Source organism: Rhamphochromis sp. 'chilingali' (genome assembly GCF_963969265.1).
Source record: "Rhamphochromis sp. 'chilingali' genome assembly, chromosome: 11".
Taxonomy (NCBI): domain Eukaryota; kingdom Metazoa; phylum Chordata; class Actinopteri; order Cichliformes; family Cichlidae; genus Rhamphochromis; species Rhamphochromis sp. 'chilingali'.
This window is the reverse complement of record NC_137938.1, coordinates 38,645,680-38,658,072: the sequence shown is the minus strand read 5'-3', so window position 1 is coordinate 38,658,072 and position 12,393 is coordinate 38,645,680. Positions and strand designations below refer to the sequence as shown.

Below are 12,393 nucleotides of genomic sequence, written 5' to 3'. Positions count from 1 at the left end.
TCACCAGCAGCCGACACCCACGGCCAACAGCACTGCTCACCTATAAATAATAATAAACAGTAACAATGAAAAAATAACTTCAAAAAATAAATAAATGATTAAAAAGGAAACTCTGAAAACTCAGAAATTGTTAAATTAAATAGAAAAATATTAAAATAAGGAACTGACAAAAATCAATTCAAATCATAAAAATCGTAACAAATAAAAACACCAATTGTTAAAGTAATAATTATGAAGACAACTGGAAAAGATATCAAAACATATAATAATAATAATAATAATAAAATATAAATATTAATCTAAAAATGCTTTCATGACATAAATCCAAAAATAAAAACGTATCAAAGTTTTGTGACAAGTGACCTGCAAGTTTTACGAAAGTAAAACCTGATTTTATAAACGATTTATTTTTAGTGTTTCATGAGACGCCCAATCAGATCGAAGCTGAGACTCACTGCCTTTGGTCTGTGACGCCCTCTGATGGTTTCTGGGTGAAGTGCAGCAGTGTCTGAACGATCACAAACATCAGCACAGAAACGTCATGTTATTTTTTATTCATTACAAAAAAAAAATAACAGCTGGCAGCTCCAGTCAGACCAGTCGGCCTCGCCGTGCTGCTGCACACGCTCGGTTTCCCTTTAATGAAGCAGATCCTGAAACGAAGCTGGGAGGTACGGAGGTGAAACTGAAACAGGTTCCTCTGCTCGGCCTGCAGGGACCGGCGGATCCGTGAAGTCTGACAGCGTTTAAAGGTCAAAGTTCAGACGCAGCAAAACAAACAAATCAATCCAAGAAACTGAGATCAGCAAAAACAGTTTAATTCACCCAGAAAGACATTTACACACGTTTCACTTCAGGGGGCGCTCTGCACATTCAGCGTGGCCAAAGTCTGAAATGATGAGGTCACCACGTGTCACAAAGGTGCACGAGCTCCTCGCAGCAGTTTGTAGATGATTTAGCTCCTTTATGATCAGGACACGCTACAAGAAAAAATCAAACTTGGCAATAATCACTCCAGACGTCACAACTGATTCATTTTTCATCCCAGAAAGAAAAAGAAAAGCGGTCACCGCACCGCGCTGCTAACATCCACACGTTTACGTGGCGTGTGAGCAACGCTGCAACTCAAACAAGTAACGTTTGCTCACGTATTTGTGAAGAAAACCTTTTATTTATTAAACAAACAAAGACTTTTGGCGTACTCGTGACTTAGCATGCTAACAGGCGACGGTGAAAAGCCACGGCGAGTTTGAACCTTCACCTTCGTGCTGGATGTCCGTAGATGCTAACAGGGTTTGTTTCGGCGTGAATAATACCGTCTGGTGTTTTTGATCATTTGAAATCCACCACCATAAATCAGCACCGATCAGCTGATCGATCGGGCAGGTCGGGTTTTTTTCCTTCAAAACAGGAAGTCCGGTTTCTACATCTCATCGGCGTGTCCCGGTTTGGCCTGATCGCGCCGTCCTCCTCGGACCGTCGACTTCTGGCCGAGGGCGCCGGGTTCCGTCTGCTCGGCAGTAACCACCGAGCCGTTTCCCGACCGGCTCCCCTCCGTACCGTCTGCGGCTGCGTGTTCGTGGTTTTCTGTTGGTTCTGGGAGATTCGACGTTCCCTCAGGAGGTTTTGATTGGCTGAGAGCGGGGGACTCAGACTGCAGGGACGTCGCACCGTAGGCGTTGTCTGAGGTCGGCTGAGAGGACGACGGATCCGTCAGGATGTTTCTGGAAATCACTGGAAAGATGAAAAAATAAATCATGAGTCCAGCGGTTTGACGTGCCGAGGAGAAAACGCGACCGAAGTTATTCCTAGGATTCATTTTCCAGTCTCTGAGGCAACATTCCTGCCAAACCGACAACATGAGACCAGGATTTACCGCGTTTACCTGCGTCGCCATATTTACACAGCGAGCGTCAGGAAACGCTCGAGCGCCTGAAGAACTATTTTTATTTAAAATGTTCAATCCTACAAACTCTCAGCTTCCCCAAAAGCCTCCATCTAAACCCTGTGCTGCCATCACAGATGCTCAAACAGGAAGTGATGTCATCAGGGACCAACCTCCTGTGGGTCTGTAGTCGTCGTCTGCACGGTGGCGGCTGAACGGGCTGAAGCTCGGCAGGATGATCAGACCGAGAGAGACGAGGATGATCTGAAGACACACGAGGAGCAGGGTCAGAGTGTGTGTGTCTGTGTTCCTGTCTAGCTGTCATTGTGAGGACCGAAATCTGCATTCTACTATACTTGTGAGGACACACAACCCGGTCCTCACAAGTCTGAAGACATTTTTGAAGCTCAAAATGTGGTTTCAGTGTCAGGGTTACAATTCGGTTATGGTTAGGTTTAGGGTCAGCATTCATTCATGGTTAGGGTTATTAAGGTCAATGAAGGTCCTCACTAAGATAGCTGAACGGGCTTGTGTGTGTGTGTGTGTGTGTAGGAGCAGAACTAAAACAAACAAACAAAAACAAAACAGACTTCATTCCACCTTAACGGGTTTAAGGTGGTCGTACCAGTAGGCAGGTGCTGGTCTGGGCTCCTTTACTGACCGTCTGCTTGATGAGAGACTGAAGCTGCTGCAGCTGAGCCAGCAGAGAGCTGAGGAGCAGGAACACAGGGGCTGGTTAGGGCTTACCTGAGCAGGTGAACCAATCAGCAAGCAGCAAACTCAGCAGGAAGTTCAAGAAGAAACTAAAAAGTAAATCTGACTGTTTCAGACAGACTCAGGTCCTCGTGACTGAGCTGTCCGAGGTTCACATTTAAAGTGAGAGCACAGTGCCCCCTGCTGGTGGGAGTCAGAACCACAGGGAGGTCTCCCTGATGTGGATGTTTCTGATCCTGTTTGTGACAGAAGTGTCTGGAATAACATGTCTGTGGTATTCATGTCACCAAACTGTGTGAGATTACAATAAAACCTACAGAGTGTGAGCTCGACATCGTTCCCTGTGTTTATGTCACAGGAAGTGACCTCTCTGTGACCTCAATAATCAGCAAAGCGTGTTCATACTTGTTACGTTTCTCCAGCTGCTCCACCGTCCGCTGCAGCTCTTTGTTCTGCATCGAGCACGCCGCCGCCCTGTCAGCGCACACACACGCACACGCACACACACACACACACACACAGGTGTTACCATGGGGACCTCTGTGCAGACTTGAACAGGACATGAAGCCGTACATGTAAAGGTTATTTACATCACCGCTCACACAGACGTAACTCTGCCTGTGAGGCTGAGAGCTTTAAAAACACGTTTAGCGCCGTCTTCGTTAATGACAGTTTAACGCCAGTAACCCGGCGACGCCGCTCGGTGTCAAGGCGTAACTTTCTGTCGCTCTGCGGTTTCATCACCAATACAACAGGTGGCGCTGAGGTTTCTCTAAGCTGAAGAAGTCGCAGGAGGAAACACAATATGGGGCGGGGTTTGTGGTCACGACGGACCTATAGCATCGATTTAACACACAGCTGTGACTCCCTCATTACTCTGAACCCACAACAAAAACACATCTGAGCCGCTCTGGCTGACACAGAGCGAGCCCCTCCTTCTCCTGCTCATAGCAGCCAATCTGCAGGTGAACGTGTGACAACGCCGCCCTCATCCAGCGTTAACCCTCGTGACGCGGACTGCGACACTGGAGACGGCTGAAGTTCAGCGGGGTCACGACCCCTGGAGGATGGAAGGAAGTTCAAATTGAAAGTGAGAGCAGATAAATGAAGGCGGGGGGGCGAACTATCGACTCGCTGAAAAAACCTCACAACACGTCTGGAAATGGAGTCTCTGTCAGCGACGCGGCGGCGGTCAGCTGGCCGGTTACCTGCTCTCCAGCCCGTCGATGTACTCCTTCCTCCGCCGCCGGCTGTCCTGAGCCGACTGCTTGTTGCGGATCTTCCTCCGGACCTTCTTCAGAATTCGCTCCTCGGCCTGTGAATAAAGTTCGGTTCAAAGTCAGCAGCGTGCACCTGACACAGAAACGCGGCGGCCTGAGAGCATCTGTGCACCCGACCTTGGTGAGGGGGAGGTTGCTGGGCAGCGACACGCCCTCCTGGGTCAGCAGCTTCTGCTCCTCCTCGGTCAGCTGAAGATCCAGGCACAGCTGCAACACAAGAAGAAGAATGAGTCGTTAGGGCGGAGCCTGACGAAGGACAAGGAAAAAAAAAAAAAAAAGGAAACAGAGGCTCACCAGGTCGTCGTCGAGGCTGGGAGGAGGGATGGCGAGCCGCGGCGCCGAAACCACAGGTAGTTCGCTCACGACGCACGAGTCCGACAGCAGCAGCTGAGAGCTCCACTGATCTGCAGAGAGAGCGCACCACCGTTAACGACGCCACTCCTTCCTGTTTCTGCCGCGCTTACATCACACTGTCGATTTTTTCTTTAAATGGGTGGAGTCATAGTTTTTGGCTTCACACCAGGTCGTTTAACAGGAAGCTGAAAGCTTCAGTCTCGTGCCGTGAACGCCACCTAAAAATATTAAACAATGATTTAAAATCATCATCGTTCCAAACTAACCATGACGTCACCAGCAGGGGGCAGTGTTTCATCCATGTGCAAAACCAGCTCGCAGTTTCACATCAGAACGAGTTCGTAATTAAATTCAATTAACTTTGTTCATGTAGCGCCAAATCAATCGCTTTATATTGTAAAGACCCTCCAAACATAGAGACAAACACTCAAGCACTTTGGCGACAGTGGGAAGGAAAAACTCCCCTTTAACAGGAAGTAACCTCCAGCAGAGCCAGGCTCGGGAGGGGCGGGACCATCTGAGGGACCACTGAGCTGGGCATCATCTGCATAGCAATGAAAATGTATGCTATAGCTTCTGTTAATACTCACACGCCCCCTGGTGGAGACACCGGTACGACACTAAAGTTGGACTTCAGCTGATTCTCAGCATGAATCATCTGCTGATGCTTTAATGAAACAAACTTCTTTAAGCTCAGTCGACACGAGCATGAAGCTAGCTGCCGCCGCTGAATGTCGCCTGATTCGTCGAATCCTGAACGGCAGAAACAAAGCGTGGCCTCACCGAGCTCGATGGAGATGATGTTCTCCTGTCCAGCTCCAGTCTTAGCACTGCCCAGCCCGCTGATGTCATAAACCAGCTGGTAAACTGTCGTTGGCGCCAGCTGGGTGCCCGCTGCAGTCACCGTGGTGACAGGACTCTTGATGGCGGGGTCCTCGGAGATCCCGCTGTCGCTCTCTGATGACGGGTCAGCCGGTGGCCCGCTGGGAAACACCTCGTTTGGATTGACGGCGTGGAGGACATCCTCGGAGTCGCTGTCATTGAGAATCTGATGAAGGTCACATTTTACACAGTCACGAACAGCAAGGCCACATCAGACATGGAAAAACTTGCCGCCACTTCAAAGTTTCAAATAAACACTTCCTCTCTGAGTGGTCATGTGATCACAGACACTCACACACTCGGGGTCCACCGCCCAGTCCTGCAGGGGTTTCTCTGAGCCGGCCGGGATGAGCTCTGAGGAGGAGAACGGACCGTCGAGCTGCCAGCTCCCGGATGCCATGACGCCGAGAAACAGCTCCCCGCTCTCTGCATCCATCACCTGCAGACACAGGTTCACACCTGGATCAGTACCAGACAGAGTGGGGGGAGGAGGAGGAGCTAGAGGCGGACACTGTATGGGAAAGCAGAGCAGAGGTCACAGCTGAAGCTCTTCAGCTCGAGTTCCTGAATACGACACCTTCGCTGTTCTGAAAGCCTGAGAAGCTGCAGCAGTGTGCAAAAGGCATCTGTGTGGGTCACATGACCTAGCAGCAGCTGACAAACAGACAAAGCAGGTGTGTGTGTGTGTGTGTGTGTGTGTGTGTGTGTGTGTGTGTGTGTGTGTGGAGAGCAGGTAAAGCAGCTCTGAGGAGGACATCCTGGTAGGCACACACCCAAACGCACACACCTGAGCTGAGACCTGATAGGCTGCCAAACGTGTTTCTCCGCAAACAAGCCCGACCTGTCCCACGTCTCTTAGCTTCCAAACACGACAGCGAGGAACCTGCAGACTGAGACCGCCTCCGATTTACCTGAAGTCACATGAGCTGATCAATAAAACAGCCTCACGGGTGAATCCAAGTCGTGCTTCAGAGGGAAACACTCCACCGAGCCAGCCTCAGCTGTACCCGCCACACCTATATCATCACCTGTTGTCCCAATTATGGTCTAGCAAAGGTCTTCCTGTTAGACTGTACGTAAAAGATGGACACAAGCTGCAGTCCAGCAGTGAGGTGATCTCTCAGACCCTCAGGTTAAAACTTTACAACATGTTTACAGCCCGCTACGGCAGCCTGCGAGCGCCCAAAGAAACCACAAGGACGTTTCTCCTGCAGACTGAGGGCCATTGGTTCATTGGTCGTTGGGTGGCTGCAAACAACCGATGACATCAACAATCAACGCGGGACTTCAACCAGCGGTCAGTGTCACAGCAGCCGTGTCCATCTTTGATATACAGCCTTTGCAAAGTCTCAGCTTGAGACGAACGACATCACAACAACACACCAGGTGAAACGCTCCAACCCAGAGCACGCTCGCCACAGCCAGGGTGGAGCAGAGCTCATCCAACCGGGCTCATTCACTAATGAGGTCCCCGGTTGAGGCGAGACACCCAGAATGGGATTACTTTAGATTACTCAGTCAGAGATGAAGTTTAAACTCACCTTACCTCCAAAACAAATGGTCCAAGCTCCTACTGTCTACCCAGGAGAGGGTCGAACTGAGCATGTGCAGACTCCCACTGGTCACACCTGCAGTGACACTTATGACTTCTCATAACCGCACAGCACACTCCTGTACTTTTACTGTAACAGAGTACTTCTAAACTCAGTACTTTTCTCACTCTTCCTCTTTGTGTGCCATTCAAAAACTTTCCAGCACTCTCCAGGCGCGGTCCCGGTCGGACCGGAGGAGCAGCAGAGGATACTCACAGCTGACACACGGAGCTCTGCTGTTGTCGTTTCCGGTACAAACGCTCCGGATCTTCATCAGCGGTGCTCCTCCTCCTCTCTCTCTCTCTCACACACACACACACACACACACGGACCTTCGTGTCGCTTCACGGTGGAACACGGAGTCCAGCTGGCAGCTCACAGCCTCCTCCGCCTCTGCGCATGCCCGACTTCTTCTTCTCTTCCTATAATCAGGCAGACTAAACAGAGCCCTCTGCTGTCTGAGGGCCACCAACAGGAATGTTAATAATATTATTATTAATGTCATTATCATAGTAATAATAATAATAATAATAATAATACATTTTATTTGAGGGCGCCTTTCAGAAACCGAAGATCACCTACAAAAGAAAAAATGAAAAGGAAAATAGTTTTAAAACTATATAAAATAAGTTAGAATTGCAAAACAAAACTTGACAACAGATAAAATCAGCACTAAAGCGAATTAGCCAGTTTGAACAGTGAGTTCAAATCTGCAGCAGGTTGTTAAAGGTTAAGAGTTGATAAAAATGACTCCGGTCTGACGTGATTTACAGCGTCATGGAATATCCAATGACCGTGCATCCGGTGCAGGAGCCCACCCTGGACAAAGATGGAGGGATCGCTTCCATCTGCAGCATGCAGATGTTCCACGTGTCCCTGGACCTGCTCTCCTGCCTCTGGGCTCTGGAGGTTTGAGGCTCTGCTGAAGACGGCTCCTCTGACGGTTCCCGTGTTATCAGCCATCATATGACTCTGTGTCATATGGGGGGGGGGGGGGCTAAGGTGTTCCTCTGTAGAGATGCTGAGAGGAGAACCGACTGATTTGGACCTAAGAGGCCTGACCCCACACTTCACCCACATGCCCATCCTGACGGCCACGAGAAGCATTTTCTCAAAGTTAATCTCACAGCAGCTCAATTCACTCTGACCACTACCTGTTGAACCTGAGCAGCAGGTCAGAGGTCAGAGGTTGCTCAGCAGAAGATGTAGAAGCACGAGTGTGATGTGTGCCTCAGGCTGAAGCAGCAGAAAACCTGAACATCTGTAATTACGAGCACACTGTTCTCTGCGAGTTGGTCAGCACCTGTGCCGACATGTTTGCTTCTCCAACATGAGGCTCCTCCCCTTTGTTTTTCTGTTCATTTTTATTAGTATTTACAAGTCTAAACCAGCAAACCCAACCAGAGCCCTGCTCCTAAACACCTGCCCCGTCACCGTGACTGCAGCGCTGGCACTTCACCACCAGGTGTGACTGTTTGGTCTCTGAAGGTTTCCTCTTACAGGTAACTCTTTAAATCTCACACCTCCACCATCTGATTGGATGCTGATGGATCCTCTGCTGGTGAAATCCTCGGCAGAGGGCGTGGCTTCAGAAGCTGCATTCACAGTCACCCGAAGTTCTGCAGAAGTGGAGTTTGAACAGTTTGAACTTTACGCACCTGCAGAAAGAATTTTACATGTTTTTAATGCTGAAACAAAGCTTTTATTCTGAAAATCTGAATCAGTTTTACCACTAAAGCACTCAGAGACACAAACGATGATAATCTGACAGATGAAACTATCGCTGTGAGAGGCGAACGCTGTCAGCACTCCAGCCCCAGCTGCAGGGGTGTGGATGCTGAACGCAGCCCTGAGCGTTGGCTGAGCAGACAGCTTTCTGACCTCTGGACTCTCCAGAAGCTTCGCAGAGGAACCGTCGACCGCTCTCTGCAGGTGCAAAGTGCTTCAGAGGTTCTGGAGACCGAAGCGTGCAGGAAACACCTCAGGGGCTGAAACAGGACCAGGATGTCTGCAGGAGGGGAAGCAGCTGATGTGGTGTACTGCCTGGCCCAGGAGCAGGACTTCCAGCAGGTCCCAACATTTTTCCATTAATAGTCACATGACTCTCTAAAGATCACAGGTCAGAGTGCGAGATGTGAACTCAGGCTGAATGCACAGGCTGAAGCCACTGATAGGACGACTGACCGCGGCTGCTCGAGCGGTTCTCTTCGCCTTTATGGCGTTTGCTCCATAAAACATATGAGGTGAAGGAGTGCACACCGCTGCAGCACGCCGCTGAACAGCTTTAAAAAACTTTGAACATCACATAATTTACTGCTGTGACTAACTAAAAAAACCTCATGGCCTCATTTCCTGTTTGCTTCGGCGCTTTGTCATTTCTCACAGGGACAAAGGACACACATGAATTGCAGGAGTCACAAGTTAGAATCGATACCTGAAGAAAATCTGAGCAGTCAAATAAAATCACAGTGATAAACTCTGAGCACCTCAGACAGACGACGCGTTCAGAGCTGATTTAAAGGTCTAAAGGGGTCTCCGTGGGGACAGACAGAGGCGTGGACCCTTTAGTTTCAGGCGAGGGAGGTTGCTGGGAGCAGCGACGACCTCTGACCTGTGGTTAACCTGGGAGATGTCGTGGAGGTGATTGATGGAAGGCTTTAACAGCCAAACTTAAAATCAGTGCTGAGCGTCACGGACCCGTGTGTCGTCGTTTGCTCTGCGCCAATTAGAAGTTGTCTGTATTCTGACGTCTGTTTGAGGCGGAGTCAGGAACGCCCAGGTGTCCTCAGAGCGTCGTTCCTAACAGAGCCCGTGTTGTCCCGCAGGTCCTGAACATCTGCACGCCTGATGACTACAACGGGCTCGATTACATGGCCGCCTTCTTTCACCGCTGGCTGCAGGAGCCTGGACGCGTCGTCTTCATCGCCCGGATCGACGGCAGAGTGGTGAGGCGTGAAGGCGAGCCCTGAGGAAGCAGACCGCAGTTTTCATTTCACGGCTCTGTTTTTCTACACTGAGCTGCATTCTCCATCTCCCTGCAGGTGGCACTGGAGTCTGCGCTCCTGGTGGATGGCGGTCAGACGGCAGTACTTCAGGGGCGCAGGGTGGTGTCCGATCTGAGGGGCAGCGGCATCGCCAGCGCCCTCCAGACGCATGTGACCAACTACGTCCGCCGCTACTACCCAGAAATCTCTGCTGTGAGGCTGAGCCGAGGAGACAATCCTTCAGTGAAGACGCTCGCCAAGTACAGGCTCATCGCAAAGGAGGTGTGTCACAGTCCACCGGTTTGTGATTGTGACCAAAGTTGGTGATAATTCTTCATCACAGCGACGTCGCGCAGCTGTTTGCAGAAGCTGATGCGTCTGTTCGAGCGGCGCCGTTCCCTTTATTCTGACCGTGCTGTGCAGAAATGCCGCGTCCTCCTGAAGCACGTAGACTTTCAGTTCATGAACGTCGTGGTTGAGAAGTAAAGCTAATGTGTCGATATTCATAGGAAATGAATCAAAGGGTTTTTAAAAATAAATAACGACTTGAATTCATTTATAATTACTCTCCTGTTAGGACTGCAGGACCGGCACAGTGTCATCACACTGACGTTTGGTCAGAGATCACCGCTGGCTTCTAGTTATTGCAAGGTGGCCTTTGTTGTTGTGGTTACCGTGATGCTGCAGACACATCCTAAGACTGAGCGTGCTCTGAGCACTTACAGTTGAAGAGTCCGCCTGGTTTTTCAGCCTGGACTGTAAACGATCCCTCCGTGTCCACTGAATGGAAACTACAGATGTGTGGTTCTTAGTTTGGCCTCAGACTCATGACGGGGGTGAAGAGCACACATGCCACGTGATTGGATGATGGACTGGATCACAGCATGAATAGTCCGGTTGCATGTTGTGACCAAGCCTGAACTTGGACTTGTTTCCCGAGCGACTGCGATGAGTCGAACCAGAACAGGTAAGTAAACCACAGACTCACCCCGTCCTCTCTGTCGCCCCCTGCAGGCCATCTTGTCTTTGTGCTGTGAGGCGGTCAACCTGGGCTCCTTCATCACTGAGCTTCGATCCAAACATCCGCTCCACGCCGACTCCTCCTGTGGTCCGGTCACGCTGAGCTGGCGGCAGGCTGAGACGCTGGTCCTGTCCGACCACGTGGTTTCCAACCTGCTGCCCGGCAAAACCATCATCAACGACTGGGAGCCCTTGAAGCCGGTGGAGGCCAACCTAGAGGTGCTGCAGCGCAGAGGCCTAACGTGGATCGTAGACCGTGAGTTCGAGCCCGCTGCCCTCAGTCTGGGCACGCCACCGTATGCCGTACCCTACCGCCACAATGCCATGCGCCTCAACATCAACATCTTTGGCCGCAGTCTGACATCGGTGTGCGCCGTGTTTCTGGCACAACTGGAAGCTTTCCTGCCGAGTCTTAAAGGTTACCTGGTCTGCCACACCTACGTGGATCCTGGGCTGTGGGCGGGCTTACGTCAGTTCTGTCAGAACGATGCAAACGTGTCATTTTTTAAGGACTACTGGGAGGAAGTCATACTGGAGACAGACCTCTGACTGGCCTCGGCGTGACAGCTTGAATGCTGGCGGATATTTTGACCTCTGCCAGGATTCCTTCAAACACTTCCAAACCTTTTGTCCTGGATTCCCAGGATCCCGTGAGGTTCCACATGCAGGTTTAATTAAATGTTATAAGTTTGTTTAGAAGCACTAGTGTGAGTTTTAACAATTCAATAGGAAATCATCATCGTCACTCAGAGGTAACCGCTAGCAGCTGAGAGAACCTCGGTTCTAGGTCAGCTGCTAGAGGTTGTTGTGGAGTTTCAGCACGTTTCAGATATTTTCCATTCTTCCAAACGTTCATAAGTCACGTGTGACAATCGGGAAGGTTTCTCTGTTCTTGGAGGATTGAATTGGCTTTGTGAGGACTGTCTTCATCCTTGAACGGTTAACAGCGGTGCCTCAAATGGCTCCTCGCACTGACGCGTACCTACGAGAAGAGTTTTCTCTGCTAAACAAAGCTTCGTGTTTAAATCTAAGACACCGTCTGACGGACATAAAGTGATTTTTACTGTCTGCGTGTGACAGACGCAGCAGTGTTGACAGGCTTGTCTTTGTGTGGAAGATAAGGTTTGTTTATGATCTCATGTGATGCACCTTTACCTGACACACACCTTTATGTTCACCTGCTGACCCACGCATGAAACGTTCTTAAAATTCTGACTGTCGATATGTAATCACCAGGTTGTTGCTGCTTGAATATAAATAAAATCAGATATTTGAATCTTGATCTGGCTCTGTGGTCTTTCTGAGTGCCTCGCCCTGTAAATCCACCGAATCAGGCGGGAAACCCATCAGCTGACCTCGCCTCTGGGGACAAAGGTCAGTTTCTAGAATCGTCCGAGTGAAGTGAGAAGATATTTCTGTTTCTGTCCTCCAGCCACTTTTTACACATGCACACTTTACAAGGTGAACTAAAAGCTAAATGTTTGTCGATTGAGTCTCGATGTTCCTGCAGGGAGCCAAAGACGGCTCGGACTGGACGGAAACGACAAACCTTCAGATTCCCAGAATCACACTGTTCTTTCCCACATTATAAAAACCTTTCAGACGCTGTGTTGGATTTCTACAGCGTTATCGGAGAGCTTTAAAGGTGGTGAACTTTGAGTGTGGGCTTCTTTGTGCTTCTT

The 12,393-nt window shown here is 49.9% G+C and overlaps 2 protein-coding genes across 8 annotated transcripts; one reads left to right on the top strand and one right to left on the bottom strand.

The window, feature by feature from the left end:
- Positions 1-802: 802 nt before the first annotated feature.
- Positions 803-7,107, bottom strand: creb3l4 (cAMP responsive element binding protein 3-like 4). Of its 5 annotated transcripts, none has more exons than XM_080896083.1 (10): positions 6,657-7,107; positions 5,411-5,554; positions 5,017-5,281; positions 4,174-4,283; positions 3,997-4,086; positions 3,808-3,914; positions 3,005-3,073; positions 2,511-2,595; positions 2,059-2,149; positions 803-1,734 (listed from the first exon to the last, which is right to left on the bottom strand). In XM_080896083.1, exons 2-10 carry the CDS (start codon positions 5,549-5,551, stop codon positions 1,424-1,426), a joined length of 1,269 nt encoding a protein of 422 aa, XP_080752209.1. In that variant the 5' UTR covers positions 5,552-5,554; positions 6,657-7,107; the 3' UTR covers positions 803-1,423. The 5 variants fall into 5 exon arrangements, with proteins under 5 accessions (XP_080752209.1, XP_080752210.1, XP_080752207.1 ...); XM_080896084.1 differs by having other exon boundaries at positions 5,411-5,626; positions 6,662-7,107; XM_080896081.1 differs by having other exon boundaries at positions 6,662-7,107.
- Positions 5,635-11,972, top strand: LOC308405435 (histidine N-acetyltransferase-like). 3 transcript variants are annotated; one of them, XM_080896089.1, is made up of 4 exons: positions 5,635-6,412; positions 9,533-9,652; positions 9,749-9,973; positions 10,706-11,972. In XM_080896089.1, exons 1-4 carry the CDS (start codon positions 6,377-6,379, stop codon positions 11,258-11,260), a joined length of 936 nt encoding a protein of 311 aa, XP_080752215.1. In that variant the 5' UTR covers positions 5,635-6,376; the 3' UTR covers positions 11,261-11,972. The 3 variants fall into 3 exon arrangements, with proteins under 3 accessions (XP_080752215.1, XP_080752214.1, XP_080752216.1); XM_080896088.1 differs by lacking the exon at positions 5,635-6,412 and adding an exon at positions 7,765-8,777; XM_080896090.1 differs by lacking the exon at positions 5,635-6,412 and adding an exon at positions 8,791-9,347.
- Positions 11,973-12,393: the final 421 nt, after the last annotated feature.